Source organism: Bicyclus anynana, chromosome 9 (genome assembly GCF_947172395.1).
Source record: "Bicyclus anynana chromosome 9, ilBicAnyn1.1, whole genome shotgun sequence".
Classification (NCBI taxonomy): Eukaryota; Metazoa; Arthropoda; class Insecta; order Lepidoptera; family Nymphalidae; genus Bicyclus; species Bicyclus anynana.
Genome location: NC_069091.1, coordinates 3,353,578 through 3,375,259, shown reverse-complemented (window position 1 = coordinate 3,375,259; position 21,682 = coordinate 3,353,578). Strand labels below are relative to the sequence as shown.

The 21,682-nt window shown below is 35.5% G+C and overlaps 1 protein-coding gene across 3 annotated transcripts in view; it reads right to left on the bottom strand.

Moving 5' to 3' along the window:
* The window catches only part of LOC112058472 (sodium-dependent nutrient amino acid transporter 1), a 64,073-nt gene that overhangs the window by 23,143 nt on the left and 19,248 nt on the right, over positions 1–21,682 (bottom strand). The window contains exon 1 of one of the 3 annotated variants that reach the window (XM_024099325.2): positions 10,569–10,737. The exons of 1 other annotated variant lie outside the window; for it this stretch is intronic. In XM_024099325.2, coding sequence (XP_023955093.1) covers positions 10,569–10,652 — 84 coding nt within the window. In that variant the 5' untranslated portion in view covers positions 10,653–10,737. Of the gene's footprint in view, positions 1–10,568; positions 10,738–21,682 lie in introns of those variants that run through there. One more of the 3 variants, XM_052883366.1, reaches the window with a different exon arrangement.

Here is a 21,682-nt window from a genome sequence, read left to right as displayed (position 1 = left end):
ACAAGTTAGTCCGCTTCCTCCTTAGATTACATCATCACTTACAAAAAGGTGAGATTGTATTCAAGGGCTGTATTTGTAAAGAATTAAAAAAGAAATACATGAGATAATCAACCATGCCACCTGTATTATTATAATTGGATCAAAAATACTTGAAACCGTATGATTTCAAATATTTAATTAGCGGAACAAGCAAGTAAAAAAACCTTTGTTTGCAAAGATATTGTTTAATCAGTGAAAGGCACAAACCCCAGGCTCCAAAGGCTGTACAGTGCTTTCGGCTAAACAAGCCAAAATTGGTAGTGATCAAAAATCTATTATTCAAAAAGTTGCAAAATAAATTACATTAAGGAACTCAACGAAACAAAACAACAAAAATTAAAAAAATAACAGTGATATAGGACATTATTATAAATGTAAACAGCTGTACAAAATCACTTTTTTTAAGTTTTTGTATGATGTTTTTGTTTTATAATAAAACTAGCGGACGCCCGCGACTTCGTCCGCGTGAACTGGATGTAAACTTTCAACTACCCCTATCTTAAAGTTTATTTTGTTAAAGATTAATAGCATGAGTAAAACAAATAGTCCAAAAAAAAATTTAAAATTTTTAAATAAAAAAATGGTAGTTGTGGCTCACTCGGCATAGATAGGTATAGTGTGCCGCGGACTTTTTTGTAGATATTTATAAGATCTACAATTAATTAGAATATTTAATGGTTCTATCTTTTATAGTTTACGCAACATACGCAAAATAAGTAACTTTTCTGGTTGATTTTTTACACCTTGTGTCCGAAAAACCCATATATCTTACGGAACCCTATTTTTATCCAAAATAAAATTTAGCCTATGTTACTTGTGGATAAATAAATAATGTAGCTTTCGAATGGTGAAAGAATTTTTAAAATCGGTCTAGTAGTATTTGAGCCTATTCATTACAAACAAACAAACATACAAAGTTTTCCTCTTTATAATATTAGTATAGAAGTATAGATTATTTATCATCAAGAACATGATATTAAAGGTAGAAACTCAACAGTTGTTCAAAATCAAACAAAACGAATGAAATGACGGTAAGCGACGTCGGTGCGTTACTCGCGCGTTGTTTGCTTAGTGACTATGTCTGTGCAAACAAGGCAGAAGTTTTCATAACATTGTGGTGGTGCACGGTGAATTCATACAATTTGTAACACAAACCCTGATTGGAACTATGTAATTACTGGAACCCGTGACTTCGTCCGTGAGATGTATTTTTTTCCTTATTTAACCCTCTAAGGGTGAAATTTTTACGACGAAAAGTAAAAAAGACTGTTATGGACCTGCCAATGCAAATACCCAATGTGTTAAAAACATTTACTTAGTCGAGGTTACTACACCATTGATGAGTTCCTTAATGATAAAGTTGCTAGGAGGCCGTTGGATCAGCTTCCACCTTCACACAGGTACTAAAACTATAAGAAATTGTAATATTGTCATCAATTGTCAATTATAATATTGTATGATTTAAAAAAAAAGAAATTCTGTCGAGTTTCTTGCCGGTTTGTTCTCAGCAGAACCGAACCGGTGGTAGAATATTTACAAATAGTCAACTGACGTGTCAAAAGTGCTTGTAAACTGAGCCTACTTGAAATAAATGAATTTTGAATAACTTAAGAGCTTTTAAGGCATCATTTATTTTCACTAAAATTCATCATAATCAGTTAAATTGTCACGAAAAGGTTACAGACAGGCTTACTTTTGTTTTTAATATTAGTTTGGATATTTAAATAGGTAAATAGACTCCTATTATTCAAATAGCATCATTTAACAGTAGGTATGTGATTACCGTTCTGATGACAGAGGGGCTAGTGGTAGTTTGATACTGTTACTATCGTGTTAACGTAAACGCGTATTTGTAAAGAATTGAAACAGCGGCAGTTGGCACTACTGCACAACTGTTTCAATTCCATATAAATTCGCATTTACGTCAACGCGATAGTAACAGTATGAAAATATTGAAAACTCCCACTAGGCACACAGTTTCTTTAATGAAATCTTGCTTGGCGGCCGAGATATGTAAGCAATTGTATACGTTTTTGTATATAATTCAGAGTTTGTTTATGCAGTGTCACTAGCATTGACTTCTTGCACTTTATCATAGACACTATACAAGCACAATGTTGACAATGTGTACAGTGTACACGTCAAGTTATAATAATTTACTTATACCTACATCCCCGTAAGAATTCTGTCACAATGCCCTAAACTTAATTTTGTTTCTTTTTTATTCTCTTGATAAATTAATTTAGGAGAAAGAAAACAAGAATTATTTATAGTATAAAGATAGACTAGGCATTTTTTTGATTATGTAGTTAATTTAGTTAAATATTATTTTTTTTAGTTAGTGTAAATAAATATAAATAGGTACATCTGTTTTAATAATAAAGAAAAATTCATTAAAAGACTACACAATTTATAATAAAATATAGACACTATAAAAAGTACAATAGATAGGTATACGAAAACACTTGATCCGTGCATATTTTGCTTGCACAAAAAAAAGTCACAACAGAACGTATTTCTGTTGTGACTTTTTTTTGTGCAAGCAAAATATTCACGGATATATATATATACCTACATCCCCGTAAGAATTCTGTCACAATGCCCTAAACTTAATTTTGTTTCTTTTTTATTCTCTTGATAAATTAATTTAGGAGAAAGAAAACAAGAATTATTTATAGTATAAAGATAGACTAGGCATTTTTTTGATTATGTAGTTAATTTAGTTAAATATTATTTTTTTTAGTTAGTGTAAATAAATATAAATAGGTACATCTGTTTTAATAATAAAGAAAAATTCATTAAAAGACTACACAATTTATAATAAAATATAGACACTATAAAAAGTACAATAGATAGGTATACGAAAACACTTGATCCGTGCATATTTTGCTTGCACAAAAAAAAGTCACAACAGAACGTATTTCTGTTGTGACTTTTTTGTTACCAAAAACATCAAATTAATGAGGATGTTCAACCACGCTAAGATGATTACGGAGAACAGAATTACATTTTTTGTTTAAAACTATTTAATTAGTTAGATACCAACGATTCTGTAAAAATAATACACGAAATAATACAAGTAATTTTATATGAATTATTGTTTTTGATGTCTTTGATAGTGTGTAAGTTTAAAATAATAGTTATTTATGCCTCTGTCATGTAATGAGGACCATTGTAGTACGAGTGATTATTGTGCCATAAGGCGAAGCCTACACAATTGACAGCACTAGTATAGTTCGACGTGTTATATTGAACAGATTTTTTTTATTCTTTAAGTTAGCCCTTGACTACAATCTCACCTGATGGTAAGTGATGATGCAGTCTTAGATGGAAGCGGGCTAACTTGTTAGGAGGAGGATGAAAATCCACACCCTTTTCGGTTTCTACACGACATCGTACGGGAAATAAATCGCTTGGCGGTATGTCTTTGTCGGTAGGGTGGTAAATAGCGACGGCCGAAGCCTCCCACCAGCCAGACCTGGACCAATTAAGAAAATCTCAATTGGCCCAGCCGGGGATCGAACCCAATTTGTAAATTGATTGTAAATCCACCATACCACCACCTCCGTGGCGCATACCACTGCGCCACGGAGGCCGTCCAGATCCTGAATTCCTGAATTCGAATCCCGGGTCAGGTTGTAAATAGGGTTACTAACATTTCTTGAAAAAAATATAGTATTTTTTAGATTTAGCCATAAAAAAATATAGTACGCTATAGTATTTTACGAAATAAGCGATAAAACACGTTTTTTTTTTTGTAAAAACTATATTTATTTACACTTACTGTATTTTTCAAGAATAAATAAAACAAGAGATATTATATGTTTTGTCACGTTTTTCAAGCTCATTTTTTTAATCGATAATTTTAAGTTCGGAATTCGATAAGATACACAAGTTCGTATTCGATGATAATGTTCATAAAAAAAGTTCATAAAGTTGTTGAAAATATATTATTTTTGCGTACTATATAATTCTTTAACAGTATTTAGTACGCAGACCCGAAATTTAGTACAATACTAGGTATATTTTATAGTTAAGTACATGCTGAGGGCCTAGTGTTAGTTTGATAGTTTCAATCACGTTAACGTAAACGCGAATTTCTAAGGAATTGAAACAGCGCCATCAGTTGTGCAGTGGCACTACTGCACAACTGTTTAATTTCCATATAAATTCACGTTTACGTTAACGCTATAGTAATAGTATGAAAATATTGAAAACTCCCACTAGGCACACAGAACTTTTCTATCTTGGAGGAAATTTTTAATACCTATATCGATTTACATTCTTTCAGTAAATTAAACGCACTACTTCACTAAATAAACTATGAACTAGCAATCGCTTCATTATTCAGACCCAGTTTACGTTACTCCAATCCTAAGTTTATTCCAAGTTAAACTAGATCGTATTGCCTCTCATCGAATAGCATTATTAGTTGACGTAACCTTGATAAAACCCCCTAGGGTTTGCTTGGATTGTTAACACTTTGCATTCATAATGCACGAATAATAAACGTGATCAAGAACTAATAGTGGATGTCATAATCAGGTACGTTTAAGTGAATTAAATTATTTTATGATGAAGATATCTAGGCGTCTAACTGATTTATTTTGTCGAGAAAGCTCTCAGTTCTATGGAAAATTATATTTCTCGATGACCGAGGTCAAGGTTTTCCGTAATAAGGGAAGAAAAGCCGACCGAGTATTGTGGTAATTCTATGGGACCAATCTAGAAGAAATAATATAAACAGAGCCGTGATAGCTCAGTGGATAGGACTCTGCATTCGATTCTGAGGGCGCAGGTTCGAGTCCGCTCCGGGTCATGTAACACCCACAGTTAAGTGCATTTTAAGAAATTAAATTTCATGTGTCTCAAACGGTGAAGGAAAACATCGTGAGGAAACCTGCATACCTGAGAATTTTCTTATTTCTGTGTGAAGTCTGCCAATCCGCATTGGGCCAGCATGGTGGACTATTAGCTCTCACATTCTGAGAAGAGATTCGTGCTCAACAGTGAGCCGGACATGGGTTGTCAATGATGATGTTGGTGAATCTACATGAATACTAATTAAAAAAAACAATCGACAATCTTGAACGCTATAAGAAAAGTGTGACCCCTATTTCTAAAACAAGCATTAATGTAAAATAATATCTTGAGCCTTCAGTTTTGAATCCTCTTCAGCTTCATTAGACTTAATAAACTTTCGTTATAAAGTTGTCTTTACACAATAGTCTCTTAATTAATATTCTTATTGAACGATTTCGAGTTCTGGAGTATTTGCTTTCATGTTCTTATTCGTAATAATTTCAATTTTGTTTTATTATTGTCAGCGGGTTTCATTAATAATTATTATCGAGTATGGTTTGGATATAAATAGGTCATTATAAAGCTGTACACACAATACTAGAAAAATTAAGATAAGTCAGGGTCTGGAATAGTCCTACTAATATTATAAACGCGAAAGTTATACGTTTGTTTGGATGTTTGTTACGCCGCTACTACTGAAGCGATTTAGGTGGACTTGGGATTTTGTGAAAAACTGAAATCGTCCGCTCGTTCTACATATGAGCTATTGTTTATGTAATGAGTGCCAACAACACAAGTATAACAATGGCTAATTATGTGCAGTGGCATACAATATGTTTTCTTCGACCATGAAATAAAGAACCGAAAAAGAAATGCCAACATATTTTGATATTGTTTACTATTTAACTTTTTGTATTGTCGAGTTGTGTATGATTAGTAACATTAAAAAATTGTATATATTCATAAATATATATACCTACCTAATGTTACACAAATACATATTACATATTACATTTTTTTTTGCTTTACATTATTTTAGATTTAAGTTGTAAAATATAAGTATATTGTTTTTTAAGCTTATTTGTTGAAAGTGGTTTTGCAAGCAATGTTTGCTTTAATACGATTTTGCATACTCTAAGCATGTTAGTTAATAAGTTGTTTTTTGTATGTGTAAAATTATGTAAAAGTCGCTAGCAAACTTAATGAATAAATAAATAAATATGAACTATTGTCGAGTGACAAAAGAAGACTAATACACGCGGGGGAAACTGCAAGAAATAGATAGTGAAGTTAAAAGGCTAAACATTGCGTCTAAATGTGAATGTTTGTCATACTTTCGTCAAAGATATAGGTTTTAATCTGTACATCTGCACATAGTGCCTACTTTTCACGGCGTTCTCGCTTGAGAAAAAAATAGTAATTCACGCAGATGAAGTCGTGATCACCAGCTAGTTTACATTAAAGTTTAATATCCTAATTCGTGCGCAATAACTTGACACCTGGCTACCAAACATAACCAAACAAACACAGTACAAAACATCATTCAAGCCAGGTGACAAATTAATCCGCTCGACCTATAGCTACAAAATAAATAAAAACAACATTACTGGTATTGTAAGAAATGAAGCCTTTTATTATAACGAACTGGAGCACGACTACTTATAAATATTTTTTACCTTTATAATTTTATAATTGTATTATGAGGAAAGAATGTTTTATTGTTATGTACAAGATTTTAAAATCTGTTTTTAATTAGTTTTTTTTATTATTATTAAAGAAAGCGTTTATTAGATATAAATTATAAAATCCCTATAAGGTTCATTATTCTTTAATTAGGTAACAGTTATTAATCTATGCTATGACGACCTTTAAGTGCATACGGTCGTGGCCAGAGCCAAAGCAAAAGAGACATTATGGGACAGATTTTCCATAATTTAGAAATTATCCTCTAGTTACACTGTTCTACAAATCTCTTCCCATTTCAAATAAAAAGTAGCCAACACCAGTTTTCACGTAAATCTGTTTAGAAATTCTTCTTCTCTAGCCATGTTACTTATAGATTCTCTTTTTGACAAACGTTTAGGAAATTAAATATTTTCATTTCCATACATATTTTTTATTTTTAAAGCGTTAGCAAATTGTAGAACGAGAATCGACATGTAACATAGCTAGAGCGGCTATACTGTATGTAATCGTATATAAGTGTTCTTATCAATTTGATATATAATTTCCATACAATATCATGTTTTTATTTTCGAAGCGTTAGCAACTGTAGAAAGAGAATCGATATGTAACATAGCTAAAGCGGCTATACCTACTGCTGTATTTGTATATAAATCGTGTAACTAACCCGACTTTATTTTATTTATACGTACATAAAAAAGAATAAACAATAAAACCAGCCTTACTTTAATTTCACCATAGCACATCAGACCTCTTCTAATGGGGGGGATTGGAGCGTAACAGACACATCGTGGGTGAAACGGAGAATTCTTTCATAAACACGCAATTTAGAACACGAATCCCTTTAATGTAGAACAATGATTTATCAGCAAACATACATATTATTAGAGATGTAATTGGAATAAGATGGCTCATCTGATGTTAAGTGAAAAACCATTGCTTTTTTCAGAAAGACTTCGCAAGGAATGCGTCCCACAATGCACTGTCCTGCATTACTTAGAACCTACATGGGAATAGAACTCCCCAGTACTTCAGTTGTACAGCAATGCACACAACAGATGTACTGGTACTACCAACTCCACCAGATATCGCCAAACTCAGGTCAATTTAGGACACTTAATTTGATCTTGTCATCGATCGTAGATCGTTAGATGAGCCTCAAACCGTCACGGCATTGTCATTGGTTTCGCACATCACTCGTAACACATTTTTCTTTATTTATGTTGTGGTTTGTATTTTTACACTTCCAAAATTAACACGAAGGGGGTTTGCAAAATGAACACAATGAAATTGAGGGTTTAAAATAAGAAAATACAGTAAATACTTTTTTAAGTCACCGTCCACTCACAGCATGCGCTTCCTTCGTACTAAGATAAGATGTGCGTGCACGTCTTTGGGTAATGACATAAAATTGGGCGTTCTCTATTACGGAGAGGCCCATCTAACAATTTATATCGATGGATCTAGTCCTCTACCGTAAGGTTTAGATACACCTGCATTAGAAACTAATCTACCACAGTTTAGTCAATTAATATAAGATGATATTTCAGTTATCTACGTGTAATATTACTTTTTACTTTCCAATTTAACTTTATAGAATTTACATGATACAATCATCGTCCTATTCATTTGATTTGTGGTTTTCCGGTAATATAAGCATAATTTTTCATTAAATCTCGATTGCGTCTTAGATCTTCGCGGAGAATAGCAAAACAAATGAATTATTAATTAATAACAAAATCTATTTAAAAAAGTGGTAGGTATCACAAGCGAGTGAGCAGTTAAATAAGACTTATCGCGTGCTACAGTATTTTGCTTTCAATCAATCTGTAACGGGTTCATTTTCGTTTTCTATTTGACATGCAATACAATGACGTCTGTCTATCATCAAAATTAATAGTCTATAATTTTTATAGCACAACCTAGTTATTTATTACATTTGTACTCGTACTTCTTAGTTACAAATATGCCCTGACTACCCTAAGGTCTTAATACGAATCTGTATCGGAGAAAACATATTCTATTTTGTACAGTTACTACGTATAATACATACTCTAGTTAAAAACTTTGTGTACACCACTGACTCATACGACATCTATTCTCATGTTCTAAGAGCCTGCACTCAGCGGGCGATGGAGCGAGCTATGCGTGATCGAATCAGGAATGAGGAGATCCGCAGACGAACCAAAATCACTGACATAGCTCAGCGAGTCGCAAAGCTGAAGTGGCAATGGGCAGACCACATAGTTCGAAGAGCCGATGAACGTTTGGGTCCCAAGGTGCTGGAATGGCGACCCCGCACCGGAAAGAGCATTATTGGCCGACGCACTACTAGGTGGACCGAGGATAATTATCAAGCGGGTTGCAGGGAGCCGCTGGATGTTGGCGGCTCGAGACCATTGTGCTTGGAGGTCCATGCAAGAAGCCTATGTCCAGCAGTGGACAAGGTGTCAATCGGCTGATAAGGTATGGCCTGCATGGTTAAATCTTCGTCATTTTACAAAAAGTGAAACTTAGTCACCATGCTCAACCCTAAGTAAGCAAGTAAAACTTGCTCAACTAGCCCCTCCCTACCCTACGATAGGTAAGTATGAAGTTTAATACTTGATTCCATTGCCATTTCAGTTTAGCAACTCGCAAGCTAGTTAGAAGAGCTGATGTCAGAATGGCGACGCTGTACCAAAAAATGCAGTGTTGGTCGACTCCCTACTAGGTGAAAGAAGAAAAAAGAGGTAGATAGGTTATACGCGGACCGCAAGTGACACGTTAAAACTATGCTAATTAGCAAACCTGAGCTCAGTCACCGCACTGTCATCGCGCCGTTGACAACGTCGCTAATATAATTTTTGTGTGCCAGTTGTAAACATCGAATGTAGTTTATGTAACCTATCTATCTCTATCTATCTACCTTCTTACTGGTCGAGATCATAATGTTTGGAATCCAATGTCCAACAGTGGACATTGGATAGATCCATCGACTGTGATGATAATGAAGCATCTCAAAGATCAACTCGTATTTCAATCAATCGCAAGAAAAACATTTAATAGACATGAAATCTTAATCACGTAGTAGAACGTGTCATTTACAAATAACTCGAGACACTCGTACTTTATTACAAAAATGTTTGATATGAAAAATACCTACACATTTTTTACTATTACTAATCACTAACGACGTTAGGCAAGAGAAGTGTGGTATTTACTGGCACTTAAATCCTATTTAACTGACGTAAAAATTTAAAAAAATTTTGGTTTTGAAAAATTAATTACACTGTTGATCAAGTCAACAATATTCTCTTTCAGTGCGCTTTCATTTGAGACCCACTCTAGTATATTTGCAGACATTCGGTTATTCTTCGCCACTTTCACATCAATTTTAAAACGGCTCAACTTATTTTCATCAAACATGTCTAAGAACACTCGCACATAAGTCACCTTTAATACAAAAAAATCTAAAATGAAATACTTCATCATTTGAGAGCTATGGTGCCACTGGCAGACTTACACGTCAAACTTATAACACCCTTCTTTTTGCGTCGGGGGCTAAACAGATTCTGTGCACCAAGGTTTGTAAATGGCCGCGATTTTCTGAAAGATTTTAGTATACTTCAAGTTTAAAAAAAAGTAAATAGTTTCCTTATAAAATTATATTTATTTTGTTAAAATATTTTAATGTAAGTATGTTAGGTTTTACTGTATTGTTGTAAGTAAGGACTGCTTAATTACGTAGTGTTACAAACTAAGGTTACGGGCCATTGTTTCTTGTTACATAACAGAACAATACTGTATGCGTTTTTCTCTAAACATAAACAAAACGTGTAGGTACCTATTCAAAAACATCTAAACAATTAAACGGCGACGTAACAAACGGAATGTGTTAATTAAAAAAAATAATAGATTTTCCTTAGATATTTCAAACAATACGGTAAAACATTAAACCCGAGATGGTAATGAAAGATCTTATATTTCCTACAATATGATACTTCTCGTATTGACCTTGTTGTGTACAATTAACGCGGACATAAAAAGAACCTAAATATTACCCTGCCATGGCTGGGAGTTCTCGCCTGCCGACTATCGACTCTCGCACTGGGTACAACACCAAACGGCCGGGTCACCACTGCCATATAAGTTTAATTTTCGTTCGCGCGTAAATCTTTTCAAAATAAACGAACACGATCGCGCGCACGCGCGTTGCACGTAAGACTGAAGATGGTGTTAACTGTAGGGATGTGTCATGCGCGTGACATCGATGTTTCTCACTGTTTACCTGAAGGCAGCATTTTAATTACTTGACTTATCGGAGCTGGTTACGATAAAAGGAATTAGTATGTTAATTGCTTGTACCATTTAAGCATGGTTCAGTTTGTTGACGTACTTTCCAATGGACTTAAAAATATTGTATAGTGAATTAATTTTACTAGAACATCTTCCATATTTATATTCATTCTTCATACTACACTTATTTGAGTTCCTTATATTGCAACAGAGACGGTCACCCAGTTTCTTTTCAGGTTGATGGACATAAAATTTATGAGGCACTTTGTAAGACGTTTTCCTTGCATGCTCTGCAAAGTGTTGCTTTGTTTATAGGTACTCTCGGTGTTTGACAGCCTCCGAGGCGCAGAGGTAGCGCTGTGGATTTACATGACGGAGGTCCTGGGTTCAATCCCCAGCTGGGCCGATTGAGGTTTTCTTAATTGGTCCAGGTCTAGCTGGTGGAAGGCTTTGGCCGCGGCTAGTTACCACCCTACCGACAAAGATGTACCGCCAAGTGATTTAGCGTTCCGGTACGATGTCGTGTAGAAACCGAAAGAGGTGTGGATCCTCCTCATAACAAGTTAGCCCGCTTCCATCTTAGATTGCATAATAACTTACCATCAGGTGAGATTGTACCTATTCAAGGGGTGACTTGTAAAAAATAAAAAAGGTGACGAATTTCCACTAACAATTAGGCGGGCCATAGTACTAACTATCAATTATTACTATAAAAAATATCGTCTATTTTTTCGCGATAAAAACCACCGGAAGTACATCAACCCCCGCACATCACTAGCGCATCGCCACGGTACAGTGCCTGCATTCGGTTATGGAAATGAGCAGGTAAAATAAAAACACGGGATAATTATAATTGTGATGCTCACTGACCGTCACTGTTATATCAAAACCTCAAGAAAGGGTCTTTACGCTGCTTGGAACGAATATTAACGCAAGGTTAGACTTGGAGGCCAGTGTTTAGTATGGCGTTATTGATGCTTTGGCTGTAGATAATTGAGAATATTTATGTAATCTTACCCAATAAAATGCGAATGTGTGTTTGTTTGTAAGGCTTTCACACTTAGAGCCGTGATAGCCCAGTAGATATGACGTCTTCGATTCTGGAGGGTGTGTGTTCGAATCCGGTCCAGGCATGCACCTCAAACTTTTCAGTTGTGTGCAGTTTACGAAATTAAATATTACGTGTCTCAAACTATGAAGGAAAAGACTGCGTGTGTGAAGTTTGCCAATCCGCATTGGGCCAGCGTGCTGGACTATTGGCCTAACCCCTCTCATTCTGAGAGGAGACTCGACCGCAGCAGTGAGCCGAATATTGGTGATAGACCACTAAACCGATTTTAAAAATTATTTCACCAATGGAAAACTACGTCATAAGCGAGCAATACAGCTTTTATTTTATCCCTGTTATTCACTGATAGCCAACCCGCATTAAGCAGTGTGATCTTATGTCCATATCCACTCTTCTATAAAGGAAAGAGGCCTGGGCCTGTGGTCAAGTGGTACGACAATTCTCTTTCTACAAACGCTAACGAAAATTAAAAAAAATGTATGAGAATGACATTTGCTATCGACAGGTCACGTGATCAAGTTGTAGATCAGATCTGTCATTCCCATACAATTTGTTAGTTTTCGAAGCGTTAGCATTTGTAGAAAGAGAATCGATATGCCACATGGCTATAGGCCCTGTAGTGGGCCGTTAAATTAGGCTGATAAAGAAGAAGAAAGAAGTTACATGATAGAACTTGACATGAATCTAATATTTTAAAGCTGAAGAGTTTGTTTGTTTGATTGAACGCACTAATCTCAGGAACTACAGGTCCTAAAAAAATTCTTTCAGTGTTAGATAGCCCATTTTTCGAGGAAGGCTATATATTATCCCCGTATTCTTTCGGGAACGGGAACCACGTGGATGAAACCGCGCAGCATCAGCTAGTTTAAAATAAAAATGCGCCACTATTTAAGGCTGGAACTAGATTAGATGACATCATTCCATAAGCTTGAATTACTGGCTCACGGAGTAAATAGGTAAACATACCAAGATCGCTAAAATTATAAGTTCAAGATTAGCGACTTATCTTACTCACATAGACATAATTTAATGGTAGTAGGTATGCAAGATAAGTGTGTTACATTTAAGCCTAGTTTACTATAAAATCGAGGATTTTCCTATTAACATAAAGCCTTAATCTTCATCATGTAAGACATGGCTATGGGTCACACAAGGAAGCTCAAAGTCTCTGAGTACTTTTGCTTAAGCACTTGGATTATTTTTACGTGATCAAATCATAAATGTGGAGATTCATAAAGTAACCTACAGCGAGACAAGTCACTTAGGGGGCAATAGAGGAAACTATCAGTAAGTATTGGTATCATTACGTGATCGAATCAGAAATAAGAAGATCAATAAAATAACCTATACCGACACAGCTTAACGAGTCGTAAAGCTAAAGTGATAACGGGCGGGGAGTTCGATGGCGTTGGGCTCCTAAACTATCGGAATAGCATCTCCGCATTAGAAAGCGCAGTTTGAACAACACCTACTAGATGAACTGAAGATGTCGATGAAGATGTATCAGATCGCAGTCAACTTGTCATTGAAAAAATTTTAATAAAAAAAATTCAACCGACTTCCAACACAAAAAATTTCTTTAACTAAAAAGCAAAAAATAACATCCTACCTATGTGCTACCTTCTGATCAGTTTGAAGGCGGTGCCAAGCCAGTGATGTTTTAATTAAATACGTTTAAACTACAAAATTTCTGTGGTTATTCCAGAAACAGCTTTAATTAAAACACGACACTGGCTTGGCACCGCCTTCAAACTGATCAGAAGGTAGCACATAGGTAGGATGTTATTTTTTGCTTTTTAGTTAAAGAAATTTTTTGTGTTGGAAGTCGGTTGAATTTTTTTTATTAAAATTTTTATTTTTTTATTTTTAGTGTTAGCATACCCACTGCGTGTGTACAGTCACAACCTATCTAAGTGGAAAGTTCTTATCAATTCTTCATCACCAGACCCTTAATACAGTCGCAATCCATCTAGGTGGAAAGTTCTCATCAGTACAAATTTATCAAGTCCAAACACAAGGTAGCTACTGTGAACCGTCGAGGAGTTCTCTTCACTGTCCCTCGTCTTCATCATCAGACCCTTAATACAGTCACAATCCATCTAGGCGGAAAGTTCTCATCAATACAAATTTATCAAGTCCAAACACAAGGTAGCTACTGTGAACCGTCGAGGAGTTCTCTTCACTGTCCCTCGTCTTCATCACCAGACCCTTAATACAGTCACAATCCTTCTAGGTGGAAAGTTCTCATCAATACAAATTTATCAAGTCCAAACACAAGGTAGCTACTGTGAACCGTCAAGGAGTACTCTTCACTGTCCCTCGTCTTCATCATCAGACCCTTAATATAGTCACAATCCATCTAGGTGGTAAGTTCTCATCAATACAAATTTATCAAGTCCAAACACAAGGTAGCTACTGTGAACCGTCGAGGAGTTCTCTTCACTGTCCCTCGTCTTCATCACCAGACCCTTAATACAGTCACAACCCATATAGGTGGAAAGTACTCATCAATACAAATTAATCAAGCCCAAACAAAAGGTGACTGCTGTAAATCCTTGACGAGTTCCATCGTCTGTGTTTCGGCTCCATCATCAGACCAACTCCAAACCTTCATAAAGTTGTAGTGGTTTAAAATACCTTATGGAAACACTAACAAACGTACTAGCCGTCTCTACAACTTTCGAAAGTTCCTCTCAATTTCTCCAGGATGCCATCATCAGATCCTGACATGAAAAAAATTGGACCACCCTGGAAGTAAACCCTACAAAACAAAAAAAGAATTTTCAAAATCGGTCCATAATTGACGGAATTATCGCTGGACATACATAAAAAAAAAAAAAAAAAAAAAACATACATACAGCCGTACGTAGAACCTCCTCCTTTTTGGAAGTCGGTTAATAAAAGAAAAATAAACTTTTGGAAGTAATGAGCTAATAGGTACTACCAATGACACTAATATTTGATCCTATATAAAACTATTCGACGCCCCGCGGTTTCACGCGTGTAGTTCTTGTTTCCCTGAAACTACGGGGATAAAATATAGCCTATAATACCGACAAATAACGTAGCTTTGAAGTGATATAAGAATTTTCAAAATCGGTTTAGTAGTTCCAGAGATTACCCTACAATACAACGATAGCTTTATACTATAGATCGGTTACGTCCCTACAAAATCTCCGTAAAAATTGATCCGAATAATTAGCTACTGAGCGCACACATGCACAATTTTTCTCATTAACTCCATTATTTATTTATGTATATATAGTTTTAACACTTCCTGGACACACAACTCGACATTATAGACGACATTTAGGTATTATTTGTTTAAATAACGTTCATTGTTGACCACAACTAACATTGAGATGTGGAAGATTCATTCATGATTCATTCATTCAAAATCAAACGTAGTAACACATCTAATAGTATTTAACATCATAACAAACTTTACCTATCTTTTTATGTTATTAGTATAGATGACAATTTCTTAATACGAGTATGAGTCATAATATTGTTATTTTACAAAGCATGCCAACTAGTAATGTCACTTTATAAATCTTTGATCATCTGTGCAAATATTTGGTGTCCACATAACAGAGATGTTGCGTATTTTTATCGCTTACTTCAGAAATTAGATCACTTTTATTTATTTTGATATCTCATGGTGATAAGAGTCAAGATGACCCACTTCTTACTCAATCCCACTGCCCGATAGAGATTAATTTTTTAGCTGCAATTTTAGTTGTTATTTACTAGTGATTCGCCCCGGCCTTGCACGGCTAGATAGAAGTCTAGTAGTAGTAGAGTCTGCGAATTTTCCTCTAGGAATTTTGAAGAACTTTAAGTTTTTACTGCATGTGGTTACTGCATGAAATCAAATGGTTAGCCGTTCTAAATCATACTCGATTTTTAATACTAGCAGAAGTTCCGCGATTTCACCCTCTTAGTCTCCGTTTCTGAGGGAATACAAGGACAAAATATAGCCTGTTACTCGGTAAAGATGTAGTTTTCTATTGGTTAAAGGATTTTTAAAAATGGTTTAATTGATTACACCTTCAACCTCACAAGCTTGAAATATTGAAAAAGATCTTGGCTTTGGTAGCCATGTAATACGTCGATCCTCTTTCCACAAACACTATCGCTTCTAATACTAGAAAAGTGTATGGGAATGACAGATGCGATCGAAAACTTGATGTTGAAGTGGGAGTTTTCAATATTTTCATACTGTTACTATCGCGTTAACGTAAATGCGAATTTATAAGGAATTTAAACAGTTGTGCAGTAGTGCCACTAGGTGGCGCCGTTTCTAATTCTTAGAAATTCGCGTTTACTTTGACGCGATAGTAACAGTATCAACTGCCACTAGGCCCTCAGATATGTCGATAACAAATGTCACTGCCTTACACTTTTTAAATTTCGAAGCGTTTACGATTGTAGAATGAGAATCGACGTGCCATATGGCTACCAAGCCCTAAGTATCGTCGTAAGTACTATTATTGTGTATTCTGTTGTCATGTTAAAACGCATGAGAATGTTTATTTTTAGTGATAATTTAGTATGTTTTAGTAAGTACAGTAGGTATGTATCACACAAATTGCAATAATATCATGGTGGAAAAGTCAAATAACCTCACAATTGCCTTCCGTTTTAATTCAAGAAAGTCCCCCGTGTTTATATAAACCTCGAACGTGTTGGAGCGACATCAAATATTCCTCCAAATCGATAGAATTCTATCCAGGGTGAAAGTAAAGTAGCCAGCCCACCTGAATACAAATTTTATAACGTTGATTCACGACACCCGTCCCAGTCCAATCGAAACTTTTCTACGCCGACCCTCGGTTTTAATCCATTGGTAATACGAAAATTGATGTAAAAGTCTACGCCGCAACGCACCCTACGAAGGTACTGGCGACATCGCGCCTTCCATACCAAGCTAAATAAAGCCACGGTCACACTAATCATTTCCCAATCGGACGAAATTCGTTAATAAAAGAGATTTTCATCACGCGACGTTAACAAAATTAAAATAATTTTCTTCAACAAGTAAAGATTGTTATCGCTGCGTTGCAACGACTTGCGGTACGGAGGACTTCAGTGTGCTCGTGGCGTTCGAGTCGTCCACATCTCTTGTTGTGTAATTCTTTATGGGTTACTTGGGATAGGCGGGGAGAGTGACTTGAGTGGAAAACAGTCAAAGGATCCTTTAAACCTACACACAAAGTTCACAAGTGCGTGACTTCACTCAAGGTCTCTGCCATTCTAGGGTCTTATTTTGGTTACAGTTTGATTTGTTAATTAAGTTGTCCTGACAATTGTTGTGAATCATAACCTTTGTTTGACATCAGTTTTCTTATTTTTGTTATCACTTCTGTGTCTGCTAAAAAGACTAACTGCAATATCTTCCGTATAGAAAACTCTTCTAATATCCGCTATACAAGGTTCCCCCAATTTCCGAAAATCCTTTATTAGTATGCTAAAACTAATGGCCGAATTGATAGTTTCAGTACTTTTGGCATGACTTTGATGGGTATAGATTAACTAATTATCTTGCTGAGATGTCGTACCATATCAGAATCACAGCGGTATAAAGCTTGGGCCAAATTGTGACGTATATCGTTGAAAAAAGGTTTAAATTCAATTCGTAGAAGCGATTACTGGAAGCAATTCTGTTCAGAAAGAACTATGGAACGTGTTTGGAGTGCGAAATAAAGAGACGAAAATGGCGGGTCCTTACCGTCAATTTTTACGGTTTTTGTAGTACCTTTTTGTAAGATCAAGGTTTTTCATAAAATCTTAATATTTTAAATTAAAAAAATCATTAAAAATTAAAAGTATGAATTATATTTTATTTTGTAATATCCTTTCCTTAAAATTCTTCCTTTCTTCCTTTAGTTAACTAAGTATAGTATTTAGCATAAACATGTAAACCCGATGGTTTAAAACGTAGGTTCTAGAAGAGAATCTATATCTATACTTACTAATAATAAAACTGCAGCAGGTCCAGTTCTGTACATTAAAGATATTTTGAAAATTTTTGTTAGGGGCATTATATAATCGATACTGAAGCTAAAAAAAATATTTTTGTTTTTTTTTCTGTCTGTCCGTATTTTTTTTTGTTATTCGGGCATCACACTGAAAGTACTGAATAAATTCAAATGAAACTTGGCACGGTTTAAGACCACAATACGGAGAAGGTTATAAGATACTTTTTATTGCGAAAATAAAATAAGAAAGTTTGTATGGAAAGTTCTTTTTTAAATTTTTAGAGTTACAGTTTTAAAAATTTGTTCATAAATTATAAGAAAAATACCAAATATAATGGGATTCAAATTTTTTTTAAATTCAAGCTCTGAAGTGGGGAAATAGGGCTTGAAAGTTTACATTGATACATTGATTTTCTAACGGACGAAGTCGCGGGCGTCCGCCAGTCTAGAATATATGTATGTAAATATAATACACTATATACTATACAGATATCAGAGGACCAACGAAGGAGTTACATTATACCCACACTCCTCAGTACAGCCAAACGTATCGGTTTGTACACACATATTGTACTCCAACCGTCTTAGCACAAAGCCCATCATCACGGCTTAGCATAAGCTCAGATCAACGTGGATATCGCCAGCTCGCAACACGTGTCTATTAAGTTGACCTACACTATAATCGATTCGTCTTTAGGCGAAGATATCAATAGGGACTCACGTTTACAGTTTAATGTCTATGATCCTATTATTCTCTGCTGAAGCTACTGGCATTTAAATTGGAATAGATTTATCTGGGTAAAGCGATTTGTTTTAATAATTATGCATGCTTGTCCTATTATAAGAAGTTGCAATTGCAAGTGGAACAAGAGGACAGTAAGGCCAAAGAAGATATTGTTGCAGTATATAAAAGAGGACATGTATGAAAAGGGAATGGATGATCAGTGACGTAACTAGGTAACCAAGGGCCCTGGTGCAAAAAAAACGGGCCCCACTACTATCTTAACTGGTTAGGTCTAATAAAAAACTACTATAATATTATTTGCTCTTTTTCGTATACTGCAGGACATGTAGTAAAATATTGGAAAGTAACGACATAAAAAAACAAAATAAATACTTGATTTAGCTACCAGAAAACAAAATAGAAAATATTGAAGGGTTTATTTTAGCTGCCATGAGTATAGTCGGGTTACAAGGCAGTGCCTTGTACCCGTGCCTTGGAGAGCACGTAAAGCAGTCAGTCTTGATTATTATCATTGGCATCTGTTGATAATCTAGGGGTTAAAATTCAAGCTAACCCGCATATGAAGAGCGTGAGATATTATTATTATGCTATCTGAGTGCCTAGTGGGAGTTTTCAATGTTTTGATACTGTGACGATCGCGTAAACGTAAACGTGAATTTCTAAGGAATTGAAACAGTTATGCAATAGTGCTGCACTAGATGGCGCAGTTTCAATTCCTTAGAAATTCGCGTTTACGTTTACGCGATCGGCACAGTATAAAAACTCCCACTAGGCTCAGTATTATTTGATGATGAATGATGAAAAAAAATTAGGAAAACGAAATATTTTATAGTTACAGGACTAAAAACCAGGATCTTATGGTCTGTAAGCCTCACAGGGCTATTTCTACACCAACAAGGCAGTTAAATTTCAAGTAGGCACGAAGAATTCGTTTCACAAGTTCACCTTGGAATAGCGGTATGCTTGAACTCCGTCAAGTGTGAAGTTCAGGTTTACAAAGGCGTAGGTACCTGAGTGCCTATGCTGTGTGAAACAAAATATAAACATAGCATGGTTTTTTTTTTGCTAATACTAGCGGACGCTCGCAACTTCGTACGCGTGGAATTCAGTATTCCACAAATCCTGCAGGAACCAAAAGTAACCTATATGCTAATTCAGAGTAAAATCTATTTCCATTTCAAATTTCAGCCAAATCGCTTCAGTAGCCGCAACGCAAAAGAGGAACAAAATACACACTTACACACACACGCACACAAATACACACGAACTTTCGCCCTTTACAATATTAGTGTGATAGATCGTAGACAGAGAAGTCAATAGACAAGTAAGTGTATCGTTGTAATTCAAAATTTTAAAAAAATATTTAAAAAATCTCGAAAAGCAAAGATTTCGCAATTGACACATATAATGATATAAGATTTTATGTAAGTAGCCTTCAGTCGTGGATAGTTAATGAGGAAAAACAATCTGCAAATGTGATTTAGAGTTCCGGTACAAAGATGTGTAGAAACCAGTAAGTTGGCTCAACTATACCCTTCCAAGTAAATTATACATTCATTAGCAACCCATATTTGTCTCACTGTTGAGTATGAGTCTCCTCTCAGTAAGAGGGGAACTTAGGCTAATAGTCCACTATACTGTCCCAATGCGGTTTACTTCACACACGTAATTAATTATAAAAAGAAAATTTTCAGGTATGCAGGTTTCCTCACGACGTTTTTCCTTCACTGTTTGAGACACGTGATATTTAATTTCTTAAAATGCACATACTGAAATGTTAAGAGGTGTATGCAGACCGTCCACTGATCTGTCACGGCACTAAGTAAATTATATAATTTAACTAATTATTATTATTCAAATACAATAACACTATCATATCCTAACTTCAACACTCCAGAAACACTCCCAAGGCAATTCCTATTTGATTTATTATTGTTCTTTAGCCGATAAATCAGACTACAATATGGGCCGGCCGTTTGCTGGAGTTCTATTAATTCTCGTAGAACTATCTTCGGCCAGCGAACAAAGGGATTAAAGACAATACGCTTAAACGAGATAGGTATGTTATCGATATTTATTCGATTAACGGTAAATCGATTAGTCTATAGAATTATGATAGGCACATCGTAGGTCTTCTACATTCTGAACACGTATTGGATATAATATGTTACAGATACTGCCTTTATTTAATAAACTCATGTAAAGTCATGTTTTGACGGAGGTCCTGAGTTCCATGCTCGGCTGGGCTCATTGAGATTTTCTTATTTGATCCAGTTCTGGTTAGTGGGAGGCTTCGAGCGTGACTAGCCCTACCAAAAACGACGTACCGTCAAGAGATTTAGCTTTCCGGTACGATGTCGTGTAGAAACCCAAATGGGTGTGGATTTTCATCCTCCTCCTAAGAAGTTAGCTCGATTCTATTGCATCATCACTTACCAACAGGTGAAATTGTAGTCAAGTAATGTGTAAAGAATTAAAAAAAATATATTTTATTTAGGTATTATTAGGAATGGAATGGAATGGAATGAATGGAAGACGAAGCAAAGGTCGAAAACGACACTTTGCAATTGCACGTTGTAGAGTCAACATCTCCTGAGGATGCTCCGGTTTCGGGGTGAAACGTACGTAGAGAGTATTTTGTCGGACCTGGGTGACGTTGTCGCATGGGTTCGTCGACTTTTCGCGGATGATAGCAAAATAAATAAATCATTATATAATCATGATGAACTTCCGCAAAGTAACGCCTGCTTCTATCCAATATTCTAGGCGCCTTTTCAAAAACAGGCGATTTTAATACGGCGTGTTGAAGTACCAATTATCGTGACCAGAGGTCCAAAGTCTCAATTAATAACCAACTTAATAGTTTCAAAAGTTTTACATAAAGTCATTCTCGTTCAATATTTTGGACAGTACAATAGCATTAGCCACGTGTCGATAAATCAGCGCGGAGTGATTGATGAGGCTCAATCCGCTAATGACAGACCTCAGTCGAAAGTGCGCGACGCTCTCTCTTACAATTGCAAGATTAATGGAGTTTTACACTTGCTTATATATTTAACATGCCTTTAAAAAAAATATATTAAA